Source organism: Magnolia sinica, chromosome 3, assembly GCF_029962835.1.
Source record: "Magnolia sinica isolate HGM2019 chromosome 3, MsV1, whole genome shotgun sequence".
In the NCBI taxonomy this organism is placed as follows: Eukaryota; Viridiplantae; Streptophyta; class Magnoliopsida; order Magnoliales; family Magnoliaceae; genus Magnolia; species Magnolia sinica.
The window spans coordinates 68,179,309-68,205,231 of NC_080575.1; the positions used below are offsets into that span (position 1 = coordinate 68,179,309).

The 25,923-nt window shown below is 41.3% G+C and overlaps 1 protein-coding gene across 2 annotated transcripts in view; it reads right to left on the reverse strand.

The window, feature by feature from the left end:
* Positions 1-25,680, reverse strand: part of LOC131240003 (protein TRIGALACTOSYLDIACYLGLYCEROL 3, chloroplastic) — a 44,838-nt gene extending 19,158 nt beyond the window's left edge. Inside the window, exons 1-5 of one of the 2 annotated variants that reach the window (XM_058237991.1) lie at positions 25,499-25,680; positions 25,133-25,366; positions 24,164-24,292; positions 1,433-1,528; positions 1,208-1,285 (exon numbers count right to left, since the gene is read on the reverse strand). In XM_058237991.1, the coding sequence (XP_058093974.1) occupies positions 1,208-1,285; positions 1,433-1,528; positions 24,164-24,292; positions 25,133-25,336 (507 nt within the window). In that variant the 5' untranslated portion in view covers positions 25,337-25,366; positions 25,499-25,680. Of the gene's footprint in view, positions 1-1,207; positions 1,286-1,432; positions 1,529-24,163; positions 24,293-25,132 lie in introns of both variants that reach the window. The other variant, XM_058237990.1, reaches the window with a different exon arrangement.
* Between the last annotated feature and the right edge of the window lie 243 nt (positions 25,681-25,923).

The following is a 25,923-nucleotide window of genomic DNA, read 5'->3' on the forward strand; positions in this document are numbered from 1 at the left end:
TCTCATTATCCATTTTTTTTTGGCTTGTAGAACTATTTAGCTCCTTTGTTTCTTTCTTAATAAAGTTTGGTTGCCACTCAAAAACATTATAATAGAACCTAATCTATTAAATTCATGCTTGATTTGTATTTGATTAAGGCCTATTTGGTTGACTTTCAGCAGGTCAAGCTGACAAACAACACTTTTATCAAAGAATTGTCTGAAAGACCATTGAATACCATGTTAGAGACATTTCAATATATATATATATATATATATATATATATATATATATATATATATATTGATAGATTCCGGGGTCTAATTTTTTCTATTTTCCTGATTATTTTTCAGTATCGTTTGGGCCAAAAAACATGGCTAATCCGAACTCTTACTGTCCAACACGAGTCCGATACATACACCCCATATTGTATCTTTTTTGGCCCAGTCAATGCTCCCCAATACTAATATTCAAAACAATGGATGCAGCAGAAGTTCTATCCCTGATAGGCTATCCATGATAGTCTACCCTGGATGGCTTGCACTGGATAGCCTGTGCTGCATGTTTTTGTCAAACACCCTGGATAGGGAATGAACATCTGGCACATGTGGCGCAAGTGGGTGCTTGTAGATTGATGACAGCACAAGCAGCACACTTAAAGATTGATTTTGGCACATGTAGGGTGCGTGAAGATGGACGACGGCACATGTAGGGTGCTTGAAGATGGACAATGGGACAAGACATGGACATGTGCATATTGACACATTTGCACATTTGCACATGTGACGCACATTCAATGCTAGAATTATTATTTTTTTTTTTAAAGAATTAACAAAAAAAAATAAAAATGAGAAAACCTGACTTAGCGAAACTAAGATGGAAAATTACAGCCCTAATCAGGGCTGGACATTACAAACAACCACCTTTACGCTAGAGATCCAATTAACTACAGAACTGGTCATGCAGGATAGAACTTTTACTGCATCCAAACAGGTCCTAATATTAGTGAATTCCATCAAGCACTGTGTTCAATACAGATAGCAGAGTAGTTCTAAAACTAAATATGCGAGTATGTTTTTACGGCTTGATGTACCTCTCCAAAAATGGTTCAAAATGAAGAGGAATATAACCACATTTAGGGAAACAAATTTACATGAGGAACATAGACACATTTTATTTGAAGTTTCTAGCCTTGATTAGCATTAGTAGTTTGGGTTAAAAATATACCAAGCCGATCCGAAGGCCAGATATTTCCTCATCACTGATCAAACCCTGCCTCTTTCTTCCACAGATACGGACCTCGCCCTGCTCATGAAGCAATAGATTTTATTTGTAAATGATACCCTAAGAATGACTTGCAAAATTAATAAGTTCACGAAAATTATTATTAGCCACCATAAAAGCTACAATGAAAACAAACTCATATATATGCAATTGCATCAGATCACATACCTTGTCTGGAGCAAGAAGTCCAGCCATAATCTTCAACACTGTTGATTTCCCTGTGCCAGAAGGCCCTATTATTCCAACAGCTTCCCCGTGTCTAATCTGTGTATTCAGATAAAAGTTACAGTTGAAAATAATGACAGTTTCCCTCCAGACATGACTCCAAGCGCAAGATACATCATTTCCAAATGTTAACAAACTAATGAAGTCTAAAACATAAAATGAGAACATCCAATAGAAAAACGAAGAGGTATTAGATGATCTTCAACCACTACCAGTGGATATTCAAAGCTGACATTTTCAGGCTATACAAGCGGGTGCATGGTTCTGTGATCCTGACCGTTTGCCTGTTGGCTCCACTGTGGATAGATGCTTCCTAATGTCCTCCACAGAAACATCTCAAACAATCCACATTTAACAGGAAAAAGTCTCCACATTTGAGGCTAGAGTCTTTCACTTGGGGAGAATTCTAGGGAATGGCTCATCCAAAGTGGGTTCACATCACAGTGACGATCTAGATCGCTCACCATGAGCCCAACTGTACAAACTAAAAAAAAAAAAACCAAGCACATTGCATATATCCCGAGTTTGTGGATCATACGATTCCTGATAAATGATTCCCATATAACAACACTAAAGCTGAACAGAAACAAGTGCTCCCTGTAAAACTAACTAAAATAACATACAGATGAGGCAAACCTTCCAAAGTCAATATCTAAATGCATGTACCATTATTGCAGCGAAAATCATGACAAGAGTCCTGGAAGGAAAGTATCTTCCACCATTCCAAGTTGCATATCTTTTTTAAGAAGCATGGATATCTCATGGGCAACAACAGTTCTGATGTTAGTTCTAGTGATTGTACATAAGCAACGAAAGCATTGTTTGGAGAAGGGAGATTATCCATAGACCCAAGTTAGACAAATCTTTTTGAATAACAAAACATGCTGCCCAGTTTGGTTTGATTTAGTAACAATAATTCCTATTCATTAGATAATTGATACAATCAAAAAAGAAACATGAGACTGAAATTTAACCCAAATCTCTAGGTAAAACGGTAGAGAATTGGGTTGCAAAGGAATCTTCTACCCAAGGCACCACTTTGCCATGGAATCTCATTCTCACTCCGGCTCCCACTTCTAAAGCTCCTCCTGCTCCTACCAATGGAAATCACTATATTGATTCCATGAAGCTGCTTTAAATCTAATAAATTTGTGCTATTTGTATCAAATGTATGCCTTTATGCAAGGGGCAAAATGTCTCCGGTTCAGTTCCTCAAAAATTGAACAATTCCGAGGATACTTTCAAGAATAACACCACACAATGGAGAATAAGCTGCAAAGGCAGCAAGGTGTGGATCTCCCATCCACCAAGTTCAGGGACCTTTGTCCCTTTCCCGATTCCCGAATACTCGACAACTTCGAGTACCTAAATTCAAGAGATATGACAATAGCGATTGTCCCACAGGCAACCTCAAGGCCTTCTATGGGGAACTTGATGCCTTAGTAGGCAACAATAACGTGCTAATCTGCCTCTTTTAGAAACCCTTGAAGGGTGACACATGCTCAACTATCATAAAATCAAGACTTGGAACAACTCCCCCAATCCTTTGTTGACCAATTTTCAAGCATCGTAAACATGGAACCCAAAAGAGTAGATATGGCTTTCTTAAGACAAAGGAATGACAAGTCCCTATTGACTTATGTTGGATGATGGCAGTGTTTCGACGAGAAACAAATGCATTTGGTTTCGGAAATTATCTTATTTAATCATAACAAAGAGAGTGCATGGAGAACAATCATCATATTTATTCATACTGAATTCATTTACACCCTTTGATTTCCCTTGATTCTAAGATAACATATGCAGAATACAAGAATTGAACGAGTTTTAAATGTCAAATCTGAATATCAAATCCGGCAGCACTTCAGCTTGTGATTTGATCATCTCATTGAGAGGAATGTTTGTGCGCATCTGATCATCGGATCTCCCTTTCTTTTAAGCTCATATTCCTGTACGAAAAGAAGATCGAAAATTGCATTTCATCTAGTCATTTCAGCAAAATTCTGTTTCTTGAACATTCATTCCTACACAACAGTATGGTGTTGCGTGGGTCCGCGCAACACTATGCTGTTGCGCAGTCCAGCACAAAGTCTCTCTGCTCTTCTCCCTCTCTTCTCCTTCTGATGACTTCGAACTTCTCTTCTTCCCTGGAGCTCTGATCTTCTTCAAAATCTTCAACCTTCCCAAATGAGAAGGGGAGTGGGGTATTTATAGGCCTTCACATATGCGAACCCTCGATCTTTGTGCCATGGGGCCCACCTTTCATCAGCTCCCAACCACTTAACTTGTCCTACCCAAACTAATGTTGCGCAGGTGTGCGCAACCTCCTATACCATTTGCGCAGCCCTGCGCAACCAACATAGTTTGCGCGGGTCGGCACAAACACATGAATTCCTACTCTTTTTACTTCATTCTTTTTTACATATTCTTTCTTTCTAATCTTCTTTCTCTGATCTATTTTTGATCCCTTATTTTATGCCTCAACAAATGCCCCCTTGATCCTTTTGGTTTATCCTATTCTGGATAAAGGAATAGGATCAACCCTGCTCTTTTTAGCCCGTTCAACCTCTGTTTGCGCGAACCCGCGCAAAGACTAGTCGGTCTATAAACGGGTCCAATTTCCTATAAATACCAGAGCCATTCCTCATTCTTCATTTCCTGTTTTCCTATCGAAGCTCTGCTTGTCAGAATAACCCCCGCGCAACTACATTCCTTTGCGCGGACCCGCGCAACAGACACTCTGTTTGCGCAAAACCTTCACTCTTAGCGCGATTCCGCACAACCGCACTCCTTTGCCCGCACTCACTCAATCAACCCTTTGCTTCAGTAAATTTTTCCAAGTACTTAGAATTTCTGTGCTTTGAATTTTCAAAACATCTTTCCTTCAAGATAATTCCAACACCTGTCCTCTTCAATCCGCCATGGCCCGCACCAAGATAACTTTCCGCCTTATTGAATCACCTACAACACAACCCTCTCATCAAGATTTACTGAACCCCTCTTCTTCTCATGCTCCTGAACCATCTCCATCTCCTCCTTCAGAACAACCTCAAAGAAAACGCATGAAGACCACCAGTAAGCGCCCTACGTACATCAAGGAGCCTGTCATCCCTACTTTCAACTTCACTAATTAAATTGCTACATTACCCTCCCTCATCTATAGAGCAATATCAATGGGCGAAATCGAGCGGCCTCCCAGAAATGGTCGTGAATTTGACTGGGAGGAATGGTTGAAATCAACAGCCCATCCGCCTACCATTAGCCAGAAGCCACCAGCCAGAGAAGAAACTCCCCCTCCATCCAGATTGAAGAAACCCCAACGGAATAAGGATAGAGAGTTCCAAGAGAAAATAAAGGAACACAACAAAAAGAGACTTCAAAATTCTTGAGAGATGGTCCGAGTGATCGAGGGTATCATGAAGTTTGATAACCCTCACAGGCATGGCATGGTCATCCTTCCGCTAAACCTCCATCGCCATCAATCCATTCTCAACTATGAACCCTCGGATCAGATGGACAGAGAAAAACTAGCGTATACAGCAACCTAGGTGTTGAAAGAACCTCACATTCTAGAAGGAACTTTGTTGGTAAAGAAGCCAAGGCAACAGATTGGCGAAGTCCACCCAATGATCTTCCTCGCTCCTTCTCATGATCCCCATACCTTATTCCCCACTCATTTCTATGAGACAATCCAACAACACTTCAGAGACCGCAAGTCGCTCTGGGGCCAGGAAGAGTTTAGAACCAGAGGTCTTCTAACTTCCCGCACTTATTACTCGGACTGGGCAACGGCGATCTTGGCAAAACATTCCAACATTCCAAGACATTGATCAAGCTCGATGTTTACAATGCGATATAAGTAACTTCCCAACACTTCTACAAGGAGACTTCCATTTTGAAAGGCTTCCTCAACTACTGGTGCCCTACAACCAACTCCTTCCACCTTCCAACAGGAGAGATGAGTATCACACTCTGGGATCTTCACCGGATCGCCAGTCTTCCACTGACAGGGAAATTCTATGACAAATTTGTACCAACCAATGAAGAATTAGCATTCATCTCTTCACCTGGCCGAGTGGCCTCAATCTCAGAAACGACGACAAAACTTTTCAGAGAAATGTCGAAGTTCCCGAACATCCATAAGATCTCTCCCCTGCAATGGCTCGCACATTTCACCAAAGCCTTCCGGTGACTTTCCTCTTCATAAACCCATTACTTCTCATTGTATTTATACTTTTTATATTTCTCACCATCTATTTATATATATATATATAGAGAGAGAGAGAGAGAGGGAGAGAGAGAAAGAGAGGCATGCTCACCTACGCACGTGCGCACCTTTGCACACATGTCATGGGTGTCGAATCCGAACGGTCCATAAGATGCGGAATCCCATGAAACCTTAGGGGGTGAATTTTCACCCTGATTTAAGATTCTGATGGCCCATAGCAAAGAAAAATTCAAATCAAGGGAAGAAACTGTTTGCACTTTTCATGGCCCACCGAAGTTTTGGTTCAAAGTAAAAATTGGTACCAAGGGGTTTCAAGAGGTTCTGCTTCATGTGGACCGTTCAGATGTTCGAGACTCATCAGATATGATGAGTTCTCAAAAAAGTTCGTATGTAGTCCGTGCGAACTGGTTCGCAGGTGAGCGTTCTGCTATATATATACATACATACATACATACATATATATATATATATATATATATATATATATATATATATATATATATATATTCAGCGGTTGTCATTCACAAGAATTGACGGATCTTCGTGACAAGATAAAAGACCGTGCAGATTATAGTCTTTATGGAGAGCTTGCGGCCTTTTTGGTCTACTGGTTGAGTGTAGTAGTACTTCCCAGCTCGAAATGGGCGGATGCTATTTGCCCTACTACATTTGTCATTGCTGGTGCTGTGGCGGAAGGCCAAAAACACTCCCTAGCTCCTCCTGTCTTGTGCTCCATTTATAAAGCCCTTGGAGAGGTAGCGACTTATGTGAAAAGTCTCGCTATAGGAGCCTCTTCCACATACACTCAATAGCATTACATTACGGGCTGGATGGGTATCTACTTCCCTCGGACCTTCGAAGCCCCAGAGAAAGCGTACATTCATCCTGCGCACATTCCTCTATAGTTCTTCCAGAAGAGAGTTATGGCTAAAAGGTCATATGACTGGGTTGTTAACAAAATCTTAGACACCGATGCAATTAACCTTTTCCAGTTCTGCCTGTACCGGTATACAGAAGATACGGATATGATGGACACCGAATCACTCTCTCCAGGAGAAAGAGCATTTTACCTCTCTATTCGATCTTGCAGTCTTCCATTGAGAGAAGGGGTAGAATTCTGGAGGGATCCTTACTATCCCAGCCGATTTGCTCGTCAATTTGGCTTTGATCAAGCTATCCCCAAGGATTGTGGACTGGTGACGAGAAGGATGCGCAGCTATGGTACTAGCCCGTATAATTGGGCAATGGTATGGAAACAATTGTTGGGCAGCCGCGTCAGATCTACTTTCATGATTCCAGGCAGCAACCGTACAACCCGTGCTTCATACGGTTATATGAGATGGTGGGTTCATCAGTCGTACCTGGTTAATAAGTGCTTACCAGTAACCGATCCCATCTAGATTTCTCCCCCAAAACTCAAGGGCTGCAAGTTTGAAGGAGTCGGCTTTATACCAAAGAGGAGTCATGCGCCTTTTCCTGGTCAACTTTGTAGAAAGATGTCTCTAGAAGAACCGATCCGCAAAAGAAAGCCTACCAATACTCTGAAGGGTTGGATAGCCCATGAAATTGTTACGGACTTCGAAAAAGTCCCTCGAGATCGTTCCAACAGAGTAGCCGAAGACATTGCGAAAGCCTCTTCTCCGGTTCAAGAGGTTATTGCTGTAACTCAAGATGATCCGATTCCTTCTCCTGCTCTTCAACCTACTCATCCCAGTCTATCTTCTCCAATGACAAGGTCCCGATCGCGTTCTCAGGCTTCTCCCCCCTTCACATCAAGAAGGAATTGCTACTCCAACCTCTGCAGTCTTGGTTGATAAGGACCTTCAACTAGGAAGTAGCAGAATTTCCCCTTCTAAAGGGAAGCAAGTTGTAATTGAGGAAATAGAGCAAGAAGAATCAGAGGAAAAGAGTTCACCCTCATCATCTGATGGTACTGCTTCTATCGAATATGATATTGAGGAAGACGGTGAAGGAGCTAATGAAGATGATGATTTTGAAGAAGGAGAAGTTGATATTGATGATGAAGATGACACCGTTATTGAAGGTGTTCCTACGGGCGAACATCCTTCATCGATCCCTCAAAATATCAAAGTCGAGGCTCCTCCTGATGCTGATATTCCTACATAAATCCCAACAACAATAGAAGAGGAGGACGAACCCTTAGATTATGGGGAGTACGGATACTCACCGAGTAAGAAATCTCCTGCAATTTTATCATCATTTAATCTTTTGCTCGCAATCGTTATTTTATCATTATTATTATTTTCTTTATTTTAGGTGCTCATGCCATCAATGTTAGATCAGGCGATATTCCTTCTAAAGACCTTCCTCCTGCTGCACCATCGGCCCCAGTGAGAATTTCTTTGGCTCCTCTTGCAGCACCAAGGGTGATAGCCTGCGAAATTATGTTCCCAATAGAACCCACAGATCTACCAACTCCAACAACCATTGATTCTAGCACCGAAGCTAGAGCCCCCTCCTTTGCTGATATGATGAGGCCTGATCCTTCTTCTGTCAGAGAAACACAATCTCCTACTGCTAAGACTCTTGAAGAGGGTATATTCAACCCCTTCTTTACCTATACTTCTATATCATTTACCTTCATAGCTTTTGTTATAACTTACTTCCTCTATCACCTTACAGGAAATCCTCCTCGAAGTGGCACAGCTAGCTCTAGTTCAATTGCCACCATATCCGATTTGTTATCTTTTGAGAAAGTCCCTGCGTATAAGCTGACCTTAATGAGAAACTCCATGTCAGCGGTCGTTCACATGTTTAAAACCCTGATCAATGGTCGGATTTGAACATTGCAATAGAGGTCTTGGATAGTGCTGCAAAAAAGCCAAAATTATTATCTCTTTTGCGTGACTCTCTCTTAAGATTTCATAATTCGGTGACTGCTCTAAAATTTGCAGAGAATGTAATCATCGCTCCAGAGATTTTTGGAATATGGGAGATAACTGGCGTCTTCCAAGGAGAAAGCTTCCCATATTGCCTCTGTCATCTCCAGATATGATCAAGAGCAGCTATCCCTTCAAGAACAACTGAAAGCTTCTACCGATAATAGGATGGCTATTCAGAATCAAATCGATCTTCTAAAGAAGGAAATTCTACAATTGGAGACGAAAAATTGGGAAGAGGAATTGAACATAAAGAAGATCCAGAAGAAGATGCAGGCCAACATTCATTCTGATGATTCTGAAAGGTCCGAGCTGATCAAGGATGAAGAAATAATTGCCTCTTTAGAGAGGAAGTTAGCCAGTATTCCAGATCATGAAAAAATCATTTTTGAAGCTAAATTGAAACACATTGCAACTCAAGTTCAGCTCAAAGAAGATTTGCAGAACTACCTAGCAGCTTTAGGCATGGCAGAAGAATTATGAGAGGCTTGTTTTGTTTTCCTTTCTTTTTATGATCATATGTAATTTTCTCTTAAGTTTCAAGATATATAAATGCATTGCGATGTTTTGAGATAATTGTTTCTTTGAAAGAGTTTGAATTACAGTTTACTCGAAGCACATATATTCATGTGATTATTTAACAAGACGTTATATTTCATCATAGTTTCAAAAATGAAGATGATAGTTTATCATGATTGTATGGGATTTTCCTATATGATTTTTGTTTTGATAAGCGGAACTAGGTTTCGGTTTAGTTAGATTGCCACGCAGTTTAAGCTATTGAGTACTGGAGCAACACAGTTTTTTAGACTCATGAGTAGTTGGAGTCAGGTCTCATGTGAATGGTCTTTGTAACTCTTATGAGTTCACTAGACTTATCACAACCAAGGAGTTCACAAACTGCGATCCATCATAGGGGCCCAGTGAAGCTATCGGGGCCGTGAACTCGGTGAGATTTACGCACAGGGTTGGCCGCAGTAACTCTCTAGAGTTCACGGGGTGCGCAAGGCTACCTTAGGGTACCAAATCCAAGGCTGCCAGTCCATTAATGAGGGGGTATTTTATAGAAACTGTCCTCATGAGTTGTTGCTGAAATCAAGCCAGGAATCTGGGGGGTTTTATGCATGGTTGGCCTATCTATGGACAATGGCCAAAGAGCGCACACTGCAACCCGCTTTTTCTTCGTCTGTGAGGTCGGACCCATTCACAGGAGGGCACTTTCTTTCTTCCCATTGACCCTGTCAGAAGCTATATAGACAGCATTGGTCTCACGCGTGACTGACCGTTGTGGATCTTTGGCTGCTTAGGACTTTTAGTCACTGGCTCAATCCGCTACCCGCATGAGTATGCATATAATGGCCTATACGGGCTTTTTAGGGCCACTGGCTTCTCATTGCTACCCAAATAATATTATATATATATATATATATATATATATATATATATATATATATATATATATATATATATATATATATATATATTGCCGATGATGGTAGGCCTTATGCGTAGTTGGCCGTATAGGCTTGGTTGCCTTAAATGATAAACTGCCTTCGCTGTCGTGAGATTTATGTGTGGTTGGCCGTATAGGCGTATTCCACTGTCATGAATGGTGAATCAATAATTGATACATCGCCACTGTTGATGATGTTTTGACAACGTTCATATTATGTTTAAAATAGTGTATCGGCTTGACGATGATAGCAATTTTGGTAAGGCTTGATTGATGACGACAACGATAGTTGCTAATTTTGGCGACCATCATCAACACTTGGCAGTAGTTGGCATTTGACGATAATCATCGATACAGTCTTGATATGCTTGAGATTCATCCTTTATTCATTCGTTCAAAGAAGAATACATGGCTTCACTTATTCTTGCCCCCTTTTGATAGAGAAGCATTATTTTGATAATCTTTCTGTATCAAAACTGCATTCGTCTTCAAGGACGATACTTTTTGATGAAGCGAGCATTGGTTGGTATACTAATACCCCGTCCATCTTGATCCACAACTCTATATGCTCCATTGGAATATACTATTGTTATTATGTATGGCCCATCCCATTTGGACTCAAACTTGCCCCGTCCTGCGAGTGACCACTATTGGTCTCTTCAACATCAGTACCATGCCACCTTTCTTGAAAGAGCGATACTTGACTCTTTTATCAAAGGCGGCAAATATTCTTACTTGATACAATTGTAACCGCTGTTGAGTTGCTAACTGTTTTTCATCGAGTAAATCCAATTCTTCCAGCTTTATTCTTGCATTTTCATCATCTGTAATTGACTGATGTACTGTTACTCTGAGTGATGCGACTTGCGTTTTAATCAGGATAACTGCCTCCACGCCATAAACCAACAACTATGGCGTAGCTTTTGTCGTTATTCGGTGAGTAGTCCTGAAAGCCCATAATGCTTCTTACAACTTTTCGTCCCAGTCACGCTTATTTCCATTCACTATTTTCTTCAGTATTTTCACGATCATTTTGTTAAATGCCTCTGCTAGTCCATTGGCCGAAGGATAATAAGGTGTTGAGAATGAGTGATGAATACTAAATTTCTGACATAACTTTTTCATACCCCTATTCTTGAAAGGAGTACCATTATCGGTGATGATTCTCTTCGGGATACCGTGATGATATATTATCGCATGTCAAATAAAATTGACAACATCCTTTTCTTTGACGTTTCTTAATGCAATCGCTTCCGTCCATTTGGAGAAAAAATCTGTTACTACCAATATATATTGCTTTCCTTTGGATGAGGGCGGATTTATAGGACCAATAACATTGAGTCCCTAGGCAACAAAAGGCCAAGAAGCGACTATTTGTTGAAGATCTTCGGGGGCCATATGTATGACTTCCCCATGGATCTGACATTCGTGGCATCGCTTCGCATATTCTATAGCATCTTTGAACATTGTGGGCCAATAATATCCCATTCAATGCACCCGATAGAATAGATTTCGGCTGGCTTGATGCGCTCCACATTCTCCGGAGTAAGCCTCTCGCAACATTTGACTTGCTTCCTATCTATCCAGACAACGCAACAGCATTTCATTATATGATCTTCTGTATAATACTTCGCTACACATGATGAATCGTTTCAATCTTTGCTTGATTTGTTGTCTTTGTGCTGAGTCTTCCGGTAGAATATCATATTTGAGGTAATCGACAAAAGGCTAGCGCCAATCGTCTGTTGTTACCTCCAGACACGATATACGGAGTGCTTCAGCAACTTCATCAATAATCTCTGATGATGGCAAGAACCTTCTTTCTTCAATCGTTACCTAATGAGGACTCCGATTCAGACAGGATAAAGCTGTTGCTAGGCTAGCTAAAGCGTCTGCCCTTGCATTTTCACATCGCAGCACATGTTTGATTTCAACATGATCGAATTGTTTAAGCAATTGTTGTGCTTTCCAACAATACGTCAAGAGTTCTTGTTTCCTTATTTCGAACTCTGTTGTCAGTTGATTTATGATTAGCTTGGAGTCCCCGAAAATCTGTAGTGCTTTTATTTTCATCTCTTGCGCTATCTCCATTCTAATAATAAGAGCTTTATATTCAACTTCATTATTTGTACATGCAGTACCTAATGTGAAAGAGTAAGGCAACAAGTCACCTTGAATAATGAATATCACTCCAGCGCCTGCTCCTGACGTTCGAGAAGCACCATCAAAGTACATCTGCCATGGATTTGACGATTCGATCATCATGACTTGTTCATCAGGAAAGTCATCGTAATAACTTCACTATCTGACATATGATGAGCTGCTAAGAAATCTGTCTCTACTTGTCCTTTCACTGCTTTTGCCAGTTCGTATGTAATTGTATATTCTGAAAGCAACAGCATCCATTTTACCAATCTTCCTGACAACATCGGCCTTGTCATTAAGAATTTTATGGGATCTGCTTGCGATATCAGAATTATATCATGAGAAAGGCAATAATGCCGCAATTTCTGCACTGCGAATATTAATGCCCAGCACACTTTCTCAATCAGCCAATAATTGCATTCCGCACCTATCAGAGTTCGACTCAAATAATAAAGCCCAATTTCTTTCCCATGTTCATTCACTTGTGCTAACAAGGCCCCCAATGAATTTTCAGCTGCAGATATGTATAAAATAAGCGGCTTACCCTTCACAGGAGCTGCTAATACTGGAGGCTGTTTCAGCAATTCTTTGATCAAATCGAACGCATTTTGACAGGACTTGCCCCATACAAACTCTGTTCCTTTCTTCATCAAATGAGAAAAGAGCTGACACCTCCCTGCCAAGTTTGAAATAAAACGTCGAATATATGCCAGTTTTCCTAGTAAGCTTTTTTATTCCTTCAATATTCTCGGGGGTGGCATATCTTGGATGGCCTTGACTTTCCCTGGATCAATCTCAATCCCCCTGTGCTTAATGACGAAGCCGAGGAATTTTCCTGATGATACTCTAAAAGCACATTTAACCGGATTCATCTTCAGTTGCTTCTTTCTAAGTCAGCGGAAGACTGAAGTCAGATGCTCGCGATGTTCCTCATGATCATTTGATCTGACTACCAGATCGTCCACGCAACATTCAACATGCTTATGCATCATGTCTTGAAAGATATTCTGCATTGCCCTTTGATATGTTGCTCCGGCATTCTTGAGACCAAACAGCATAACTTTATAACAATAAATTCCCAACGAAGTTCTGAACGATGTTGCTTCTTCATCTTCAGGAGCCATTCTTATTTAGTTATAACCGGCATAGCCATCCATGAAGGACATGACAGGATATTTTGTTTTACTGTCGATTAACAACTCAGTTATCGGTAACGGAAAATTATCTTTCAGGCAAGCTTCATTTAAATCCTTGAAATCAATGCATACCCTGATCTGTCCGCTTTTCTTCCTTACCGGGACAACATTCGATATCCATTTAGGATATTTAACCTCTCTGATGAACCCGACTTTTATTAGTTTGTTTATTTCTTCTTCTGATAGAGGGATTAGATCTAGATGGAATCGCCTTTGCACTTGCTTAATCGGCCTCTTGTCTTTAGAAATATTCAGCTGATGCATTGCTACTGATGGTTCCAAGCTCGGCATTTCTGCATACGTCCAAGCAAAGACGTCCTTGTTTTCTTTCAGGACTTTGACATATTGATCGACTTCTTGCTCAAGAAGACTAGCGCTTATGAACGTGTTTTGTGGCTCTTCTTCCATGCCCAGATTTATTTTTCGCAAACTGTCAATTGTCGATTGCCCCCCATCCTCCATTTGCTTCGGAGTTGTCTCAAGATGTTTGATTATTTCAGAATCTGTTTCTTTTACATGATCGATTGTAACCATCTTCACCGAAGACTCTGCCCCCAATCCTTGAAATTTTTCCTGTCTTTTCTGATTAACTCCGATTGGGATCTGAATTCCTTTCCCATAATTTAGACCAGTCGTTTCTTCATAATCAAAACCCATATTTTTCATGATTTTCCTGCTTGCTGGACTGTACTTCTTAAGATCTTCGGATGTCAATTTTCCATAACTTATATTATTATCGACCCTTTCTTCTATTTTTTCTTCCAAAGGGGCATAAAATTCGATCGGCTTCTGGTACATTGTGCTGGATTTGACATGAAATCTCTTCGGAATAGCCAGAAATGGTTTGTTCCTTTCAGCATACGATAGCGGCACTGTGTAGTTTGACTATAAGATTTCCAGCTGTTCAGGTGATAATAGTGTTAACAGCGTTTGTCCCAGTTGTCTCAGATGTTTTGGTACAAAGTAAAATTTCTTTCTTACTTTCGCTGTCCCAGACGATTCTCTCTTTACAGTTTCTTCTCTCGTCACCTTCATGTGAGTATTCCCTGGGGCTTTGCTTTCATCATTCTCCATTTCTTCCGTTCTGCCAAACCCATCATAATAACTAGCGTCGCGAAGAAGGCTTCGACTTCTGTATAGGGCCTTGCATCGGCTATCACCTTGTATTGTACCCCATCTTTGTAGTACTTGAAACACTGGTGCATGGTAGAAGGTATAATGTCATATTAATACATCCATGGTCTTCCCAAGAGAAGGTTGTATGTCGTCACTGCATTGATGACATGGCTAACAACATCTGTAGTTGACTCTCCTATTTCCAGCGTTACTGTAATTTTACCAAGCGCGCGTTGCCCATCTTGATTAAAGCCCTGTATCATCATTCCACTGGGGCATAAATTAGAACGACGGTATCCTAATTTATTCAACATTGTTAATGGTAATAGATTCACCGCAGACTCGTTATCGAGCATTATCCGTTTGACCTCCTTACCGCGAATATGGCCTACTATCATTAGTGGCCTATTGTGCCCTATATCGCAGGTTAGATCATCATCGGAAAAGAAAACTACTGGCATGCAATCCTCTTGCTCCTTGCGCTCTTCATTTTCCATTTCTATGAGCAATGTTTCTTTAACATCATGGTCAAACAGGGCCTATATCAAGCTTTGCCGAAAATCTTCTGATAACTTTAATGCGTTATAGATGCTTAACCGGGCCGGTATAGCTTTCAAATGACTTATCACGTCATAAGTCACTTTCCTTGTCTCACTCCTCTCCTTTTTTATCATTGCCAGGATATTTCTTGGTAGTTTTTGCTTTTGTTGCTTCATCTTGCTATTTCGAAGGGCTTGTCGCTCTTTTCCCTGATCGTAATGTGATGACTACAGCTTTGCCTACAACCTTATGATGTTCTTTCCCTGTTCTTCCATGAATATTTTCTTGGGCAGTTAATACATTCACTGTTTCTTTCGCATATCTTTCTTTTTCTTTCCCAATTATTATCTCGCCTCTGTTTATCATTCTCTATATTATACATTTTAGTGTGAAGCAATTTTCTGTCGGGTGTCCCACTAAGTGATGATAGCGGCAAAAATCTCTCTTGTTCTTGCTGCCTCTTCAGGGCGCTTGGATGGAGGTAATTCTATCGTGCCAGCCTTCAGCAATTGGTTCATCATAGGAACTACGTCTTCCTTTTCGAATGCAAACCCCTCATGAGAGTTAAGTGACCTGGGCCTTTTATCACTAAATCTGCCTCTAGGACGGTTTGACTCTTCTTTCCGCTCAGTCTTCTTTCCTCTCATTTCCCTTGTGTCCTGATTTCTCTTTTCATGATCCACAGCATTTGCGATCAACCTATTGGGTCCTCTTCTAGTCATTTCATAGTGAAATGCCGGCATTTTCCTGGTCATTAATTCCAAGGAGTGGGCTTTTGTGGTTAAATCACAGAAAGTCCTGATATCGGCACTGGTAAGACCAAATGCGATTCCTGTTTCCATGGAGTTTAAGCACATCTTCACTTGCTCTCTCTTGCAGTAATTGTCTGCAAGAAGTTCCCAATGTTTTTCATCTGTATATGAATTTCTCTACGAGTTTCCCTTCTCTTTGTTGTACTGAAGCTAACTCTGTGATGCTGATGTCACGTTCTAACAAGAAGAAATTTGACATAAAGGCGTCTTACATCTGTTCTCAAGTTCAAATCGATCCTGGTGCCAGATTGGAGTACCATCGAAACGCCTTGCTTGTCAAAGAGGAACCGAACAACCAAAGGTAGTATTGCGATACTATAGAGAAGTTTCCCATGCTGGTAATGAAATGCATTAGATGTGCTTCTGGCGATCCGTCTCCGTTTCTGAAAATCCGACTGCTTGAAATTAACCGGAAAGGGAACATCTTCTACCTCTCTTGGATACGGCGTTCGATATCTGAATCGGCCAACATTCTCACGTTCTCTTTCCATTCTGACGGCTTCTTCAACAACCTATCGCACTTCCTCTTGAGTTATCGCTCTTGTTGCAGGAGCAGATCCGAGTGATCCTATTCTTAGCGGCTGAGAGCCCTCAAATTGTTGTTCCCGTCCATTCATATTACCCATCATTGGAGGAGTTGTCATTTGCGCTACATTGTGCACAAGAGTTGCTAAAGCTTCTCAAAGATTCCTGCATTCTTCCATTAGTGCTCTTTGCGCTTGTGTCATCTCGGTCAAACGGTCCTCTGTTGTCGGCGGGGGTCCTTAACTTGTTCTGACCATGCACACGACGACTTCTCCATGCCCCGATGAAGCTATAGTTGGGGTAGAATGAGAATATGTCCACGCAATGGGGCTTACGAAAAGAGGAGTGTTGTTCGACTTTCCCGTAATTCCACAGCAGTTAGAGCTGGGCATCGGACCGAGTCGGATCGGATTGGGCCCAACTCGATTCGGCCCGGATTTTATATGGTCCAACTTGAACTCGGACCGATCCGAGACCGAGTCTGGGTCATCTGACCCACATCGATCCGAATCCCTACTGACCTGAATTGAACCGAGTCCAACTCGGTCAAGAAAACCGAGTAGGATCGGATGGTGCAAGGTTCGGATTCAACTAAGATTTTCTTTCTTCAAGCCGGGATTGTCGGGAGTTGGGATGGGTGTGGCGAGAATCAAGCTGGGGTTTTCGAGCGTTGGGATGGATGATGCAGAGAAGTCGCGTTGGAAGAGGTATAGAGATCGGAGGCGGGAGCGGATGATGGAAGCCATGGTTTCTCAGATGTAGAGAAAGAGGTTTTAGGCTCTGCAATCCCTCGCCTCGAGTGATTAGCCGATGTTTCATAAGAGAAGATTTGCAAAGCACAAACGCGTGTACAGCCCTTCACGTCTGTGTGCAATCACACATGCCAATATGACACATGTAGTAGAGCCCATATTTCCGTGAACTACACTGTTTAGATCTTCATGCTTAAATTAGGCCATTTCACTCTCTAGGTGGGCCATATTATAAAAACAAATGGATGGCTAAAAAAAGATGTGTTTCCATCCGTTCGTTTTGTAGCACCTGATTTAAACAATGCCTTCACCTGATGCAAGGCCACGATCTTACATAATTATAACATGCTGTTACGTTTGCGTCTGCATGAGCAAACACGCGTCTGGGCTTAGCACACCTCAACGATTTAAAGTTATATTTCATATATATTTCTTTTGGTATTTAAATATTGGGCCTACTCCATTGCTTTAAGAGTACTATAAGTCAGTCGTTGATCAGTGGCCTACAAACTCATAAATGTAAGTATACGTGTCGCCATCTTAGTACTCCCTGTCAAAATGACAGCTGAGGCAAATGGCAATGCAGGTGTGACCAGCCTTTTATCCGCCGGTTCCAGCCGTCAATAGCCGTGTTGGTCAGTCTTTGGGAAATGGATTGGCTACTCTCCCTGACACTAGCCCGTGGCTGGTGGTTCGATGCTCTGTGGGCCCCACCATGATGTATGTGTTTCATCCATTCCGTTCATCCATTTTTAAAGATCATTGTAGGCTTGATCAAAAAAATGAGAAGTATATAAATCTCAGGAGGATCACACCACATGAAAACAATAGTAATTGGATATCCACCTAAGGTCCACTATACTGTTTATTTGACATCCCATCTGTTAATTAGGTCATACAGGCATAGGTGAACCCAAAATGTTTTTAACGGTAGACGCTCATTCAACACTGTTTCTTGTAAGTGGTCCAACTGAGATTGGGATATACCTCATTTTTTGTCTCATAAAGTAAAATGATCTGTAAAAATTGATGGACAGCATGGATGAAACAAATACATCATGATGGCCCCATAGAGCACCTACCAGGGAGAGTAGCCAATCCATTTCCCAGTCTGTGCGGATCTTCTCTCTCTTGCAGGTTGGAATCCCTGACGCCGTCATCATCCCCTTAGCCTCAGTCTTGTAGTATGCGCGCTACTGAATGAACTTGTTGTCCATTCGCTGGGACATGTACGGATGATGATCAGAGCCATTCAATATGTACGTCCTTTGCACTGGGAAAGATTTTGGTCATGCCAGAGCTAGAGGGAGTTCTGCCATTCCTTAGTTGGACAGATTAGATCTTAGGATGATGAACGGTTCAAATTCAAGTCTATTTCATGTCTCAGTACATCTAATGTGGACCGCCAGTCGACTACCCACGGGAAGCGGCTTCAGTAGATCCCCGTATCCAGAAAGTTTCGTAGATCTTTCCATGGTGAAGATCCCTCCATCTTTCCAAACGTACTTCCATCTCTCTCTCTCCCTCTCTCTCTCTCTCTCTACACTAAAATTCATTTCATATAACGAAAACCCAAGAATGTTACCAATGGAGCGGTCCTTAAAACCGCCCTAGATCTCTGAAATGTTCTAAAAGTCCGCCCTCGCCTTCAAGACCAAAACAACGAATCCTTTGCCGAAGATGAAACCAAATGCGACGACGCCTACAACAACAACCATAACGATCACTCTCTCCTCGACTCCACCGACGAGATCATCACCGGCCGATGTGTTGTCATAATCAAACCCGACCACAACAAAACACCACTGCCCCTCTCCCAAAACAACTACAATAATCCCCAAACCCTCCATAATATAATTTCTTCTCTTTTCGCCACCATTTCCTCCTTTAAAGCTTCCTATCTCCATCTCCAGACCACTTTGAGTCGGATCTGGTCGGTTCGGTGCAGTTCTTATCGGTTCGGGTATTCAGATTGGATCTGTTCGGATAGACCTCTATCCGGACCCGATCCGAAAAACGATCGGATCTGGATTTCCACACTTGATCAGGCCCGATCTAGGCCGTCGGTTTTGTTCGAAACGGGTCGGTTCGGGTCTGATCGGGTCGGTTCCCCCAGATCGGGCTAAAAATGCCCACCTCTAACAGCAGTCGGTTGATTGGAGCGATACAGGAGTTGGCGAGCTTGTAAGCAGTGCCTTACTCTTCAGCTCTTTTGTCCATTGAACTCTCATAGTAGGCAAGGCCGGGAAATCATGTGATGTCAATTGAGGAACGGCTCTCCCAGGATATATTGCGGGAGGAGGTAGTTCAGGGTTTTTTCTAGCTGCATTTCGCATTACCGGCCCCCGGACTCTATGGAGGTGCATTCACTCTAGTGATTACTGCATTTTGGGCCCTCATTCTTCGAGATGTTACGACAAACCAGTCCTTATCACCTTCTTATGCTAGAATCTTAAATAAGACAAATCCCCAATGGAGTCGCCATTTTGTTTCGACAAGAAACAAATGCATTTGGTTTGGGAAATTATCTTATTTAATCAAAACAAAGAGAGTGCATGAAGAACAATCGTCATATTTATTCATACTGAATTCATTTACACCCTTTGATTTCTTTTGATTTTAAGATAAGATATGCAGAATACAAGAATTGAACGAGTTTTAAATGTCAAATCCGAATATCAAACCCCATAGCACTTCAGCTTGTGATTTGATCATCTCATTGAGAGGAATGTTTGTGCGGATCTAATCATTGGATCTCTTTCTTTTAAGCTCATATTCTTGTCCAAAAAGAAGATCGAAAATTGCATTTCATCTAGTCATTTCAGCAGAATTCTGTTTCTTGAACATTCATTCCCACGCAACACTATGTTGTTGCGTGGTCCAGCACAAAGTCTCTCTGCTCTTCTTCCTCTCTTCTCCTTCTGATACCTTCGAACTTCTCTTCTTCCCTGGAGCTCTGATCTTCTTCAAAATCTTCAACCTTCCCAAATGAGAGGGGGAGTGGGGTATTTATAGGCCTTCACACATGCGAACCCTTGATCTTTGTGCCATGGGGCCCACCTTTCATCAGATCCCAGCCACTTAACTTGTCCTACCCAAACTGATGTTGCGCAGGTGCGCGCAACCTCCTATACCATTTGCGCGGCCCCGCGCAACCAACATAGTTTGCACGGGTCAGCGCAAACACATGAATTCCTGCTCTTTACTTCATTCTTCTTTACATATTCTTTCTTTCTAATCTTCTTTCTCTGATCTATTTTTGATCCCTTATTTATGCCTCAACAGGCAGGCCATGGCCATCAGAATGAAAACACTTATTGACAATGAGGAATAAATTTCCATGATTATTTACTCAACAAATTCGATTCTCTGGATACCTCATCTCCTACTCCCACGCCAACTTCGCCCAACTCATTTGCGTCGGAGAACAAGTCGAAGCCAAAATAAGAACTAAGATAATCTCCCCTTGGCCTCATCAAGCCACCCATGCAAGAAAGGGTCAAATTAAAGGAAAGTCGATTAGGTGCGGGAATAGAGATAGAAACAGAAATGTCCTCATCAAAGTCCAGCAAAAATCAACAATCTCGTCACTATAACTCAAGGTTTCACTCCCCCAGTAAGGACGATAGTAGCCAATGGGAATGCGTTGTACCCCAATCAAAGATGCGAGAGCCTAGGGTTTTCACACCACTGTCACAACCCTATAGCGAAGTACTAGCGATGATAGTCCAAAGGCAAATCCTCACTCTGCTCCAACTTAGGCCCCCACCGAACCTTTTTCCACCCAATTACAACGAAAGCAAGAATTGCACATTTCACCAATCCAGGGACCACACAATGGATCAATGCTTCACCATGAAGCATGCGGTCCAAAATCTAATTAATGAAAAGAAAACCATGATCATGACCCTCGTTGTTTCCAATGATATCCTCCAAAACCCCTTGTAATAGAATCAAGCAAACCCAAGCTCATCGAGCACCCCTACCATCAACATGATCAAGGCTAAGTCTGTCCGGCTCACCCAATCTCTCATTTAGTCCATCAACACAATTGCTTACAAAACTATGCCGACATCATCCATGCCCGTAGTCTTGCAAAGGGCGCCACTTGCCAACATGGTGCCCAATCTAGTCGTCGACCTCCAAGGGGGGCGTCATCGCCAATTCAAATGTCGCATGCCTTAGCTAACTCAGGATAGGGTCCTAGTCAGTTGGTCGTTCTTCAAAGACGAGGTCAAATTCTCCATTCCAACCCACTCATTGCCCTCCACAGAAGGACACCCTAGCAAGTCTAAATGCCACATGCCCCTACCATGTCTGGGCACAATTCCAGTAAATTGGTTGTCCCCGAAGGAAGGAACCCAACTCCACAGTTCAGTCCAACAAATTCTAGTCAATCAGTCATCCTCAGGGAGAACCTGGTTCCTCAATATAGCCCAACAAACGCGGCAACCATCATACTCCAAGGAGCAAATTCGTGCCAAGTTGCACCGAATAAGGGTCACCTCTCCACACTAGTTTATCTTGAGGGAAAGGCAAGCTCAACTTTGCTACCTAGGCCCGAACCCCCGATCTCTCATGCTCCGGTCATCCTTCAGGGACAAATAGTTTCACTCAATGATGAGCATGCAATCCCTTAGAACCACCCTAAATGCATCAAGATATGCAACATGAAACCCAATATGCGATGCATCTTCTCCTAGGAACCCAAAGGGTTGTTAGCAAGAATGACGTTTAAGGCTGGGACTTCCTATAATGTGGTAGCCTTGCTAAAAATACATCCTTATCGAAATTTTCCTTTGGGAATTTGTGCACATCACAATCGCATTGTGAAATGTTTGTCAAAACCCACAAGGATATACACATCTTCGGAGAGGCACCACCCGAAATGTTCACTTACGTGATTGGGCAGCTCCTCACACCGCGAGCCATTATCTTTACAGATGAAGAGCTCCCATCCAAGGGTCACAATTATGGGCATTCACTGAATAAAGTTGTTCATCATAAAGATCATAGAATCCCACTCGTGCTCATTGACAACAGCTCGAGGTTGAATGTGTGCCCGCTAAGGACTAAAACCAATTTAGGGATTAAACCGTCCACTTTCAGACCCAACAACATGAACATGAGCCTTTCATAACTCATGGCGATTGCACAACTTTTTTTGAAAATTTAAAAAAAAAATGAAAATATCGAGAGAAATTAAATAAATAAATCAAAAATCAAAAGTTCGCATATGCAATTGCATACTATTCATATGGCATATGCAACCATCACATATGCCATTCGCATAACCGATTATGCGATCACTTTTGACAACATTGTTACTGACTAATGAATTACTTGTCAAAGTATGCATATCTCATGGATCAAGTTTATTTTAATCAAGAAATAACACACTTCTACAGTTGAATGGTGGCCTTCTTGCAATAGGCAATTAAATAGAAAGATATCCATGAATAACATTTGGGAGGGTGCTCAATTAATTCTCCAATGAAATGGCGTTATGTTGACCTAGTTTCAGCAAGGTATAACTCCTTGGAATATCATATCAGAAGCATCAAACTATTGCACTAACTGTCAGCAAAAATGCTAGTGAAGTTCTCAACTTCATTATAGTGAAACGGCATTAAGTTGACCTAGTTTCAACAAGGTATATGATGCAGGACCGATGCATGAACTAAGTAACATGTGAGATCAAATAACTGAATTAAGATATTTAACTAAAAAAGCACAAACATCGCTATATTCATCACAAATATCATGAAAATAAAAAATGAAAAAACATCCATAACCCTGACCTAAGCTACCAACATCGTAACACAAGATCATTAAATAAAAAGAAACTAGGATCTAATGGATGTAGGGATATCCAATTAGCATAGGGTATAGTCTATTTCAAAATAGGAAACCTAATACAACCTAGGGTGAAAATTAGGGTTTGGGTAATTTGGGAAAGTAGGAAAATTCGAAATTTTAGGTTTAGGATTAGGGTTTCGAGGATGGAAGAAAGGGGTTTTGATATAATAATGGTAGGAAACCAAAAGGTGCAGGTGGGTTTCACATGTGTGGCATGAGAGGATGGGTTTAGGTCGATTAGGGTTTGAATTGTGGATGGGTATAAGAAGTTTGGGTTTAGGAGAAGACGAAGATCTGTGATGGGGAGAATGAAGAACCTGAAGAAAATACCTGGATGAGGAAGAAAATAGAAGATGGTGTGAGGATAGATGGAGACCTTGCACCTCCGTTGATGAAGATTAGCCTCACACCAATCTTCCTTCCAAATCGCATGAAGATGGGAGAAGAAAGCAAGCGCTTTTCTCTTCTTCTTCTTTTTTTTTAATCATGAAATTCAATGGGATAGAGGTCACATGCCCCCCTCTTTTTATAGATCCAAGAAGTTTCAAAATTTATAAAAATCCCTGTCAAGTGAATTTTAACGAAAATAACCCTAGTCTAAATAAAATCAACTAAAACACTCATAATGTGTCCAAATATAAAATAATCAAAAATTAAATCCTAAAATATGATAAAGTCTAAAACTAATGTGGACGATCAACGATTAATGGCCCAATCATGTGATCCATCGATCCAATGGCCCGATCGTCGCGTCCCTCTGATCTAATGGTCTGGATCACTCGATAAAGCAACCCATGTGCATCTTCCCAGTGTGGGGTCTTCTAGATGTTCGCACATGCACATGGGGTGTTCAGCACGATCACGGGTACTTGCCTAGCCACATGGAAATCAGCACGGCCCGCCTCCTCCTCTGATACATACGCAAGGGCGTACGTGACGTGATGTCCTCATCAGTATAACTCCTTCGAATATCATATCAAATGCAAAAAAACTATTGCACTAACTGTCAATAGAAATGTTGGTGATGTTCTCGACCTCATTATAGCCATAAAATCCAACAACATAAATGGCATGACTATTGCATAACACATACAATGACTAGAGGGGTCTAAATTAAGATAGTTTAAAGAAAACTAAATAAAATTCACCTTGAAGCTCACACCTCTCAAGATTTCCTTCTCGCCAAATGACTTGTGAACGTCTCTACACTCGATGAGAAAATCCGATTCATCCTCAACCTCCCTACCCACACTTGAATTCTCTAACACAGATGAATCCTAACAACATGACAAACAAAGCCCATCAATATAAATACCAAACTCAAAATCATGCTCAATGAAAAGCACCAAGATCTAAACCCATTTCAGCATGTTATCTACAAAGATCCTCCAAATGGATCCAAAAGGGCAAACAGAGCTTGGAAACAAACTGTATTCAAGAGAATTAGATCCAACTTCATAAGCATGTTTGGAGAAAAAGAAGATGAAGAAGAAAGAAAGGAAGAAAGAAAACCATTTTAGCAGAGTCTACAGAAATGTTTGTTCAATCCGATGAAGTAGATTAACATAAAAAATTCACCATAATCAAGAGAATTAAAGCTGGATATACAACTTTCTAAACAAAGAGAGCTAAAAATCAAAACCCATTTCAGCATACAATCTATAAAGATATCCCAAATTACCACTTTGATCCAACATAAAATAAATAAACAATCACAACCAAGACAACCAAATCGAAATTCATTGTTTATCTTTGAAAAGTTTTGATCTGTAACAAAGCGAAATGAACAATTTTATTCAACGGAAAGCACCATGATTCAAAACCCATTCCAGCAAACTGTCTACAAAGATATCCCGCATTACTGATCGATCCAAGACAGTAAATAAATACCGAAATTCAGCCATAATCCAGAGAATTAAAGCCAAATTCGCAACCTTCTTCAACAAAAACGCTCCAATACTTAAATCCCATTATAGGATTTGGTCCCAAACATGTATCGAATTACCAATTCAATCCAACATATGATACCCAAAAAAGTTTTTTTCTTTTTTTTTTTAAAAAAAAAGCACCCAAATAATCAAGAAAGGCAGAAAAGATCGTGGTATTGAAGAGGTTACATTATTTATCTTAATTGCAGAAAGGCCATCGCCCCAATTCCTCGGAGGCGCCGAACAAGCGCAAACGATCTTCCTATCCCTGAAACACGAACTCGATCTCTTTGCACTCGTAATGGAAAATCTAGAACACCGAGAAGAAGAGTGGCGGAAACCGAGCAAATGGGGTAACTTCGAATTCGCCGTGAAAACCATGGGCCTCGACATTTCGAAGGCGTGGGATGCTGACGATGAGATCTTGACAGATATCCAATTCGATTTAGAGAGAGAGAAGGCCGAAATCAATAACCATATGGAGAATGAGAGAGAGAGAGAGAGAGAGAGAGAGAGAGATGGATGGATAGTTATACGAGGTGGGGGCGTTCTTACAATTGAAGAGTAGAAAAGATGGGTTGGAGTGGATATTTCCAAGAAAAGCTGAAGAAAAGGGGTGGTCGGTTGAATTGGAGATGGGTATTTTGCACGAGAAATGTATGGCAGATGGCCTCCTTTTCCTTCTGTTTATAGGCTTCGCTCTCTCACACGAGATTTTGGCCGTGTTTTTGTCGAGGTATTTATGCAATGCTTGGGCGGAGAGACAGTTGTTACGCGGCTTTTGGTTCGGACATGTGGGATCCACGACGACTAAGTGATCCAAAACGTCTTTGCGATGGCACATTGGCAAGCGCCGTGAATCGACAATAATCGTCTACAGCCTGTTATAACTAGTGCGTAAAATACACAAGCTATGTACACCAATCTTGTTTATGTAAAATCTGCTCCGTCTATCAGGTGAGAAAGATTTTTTTACCGTG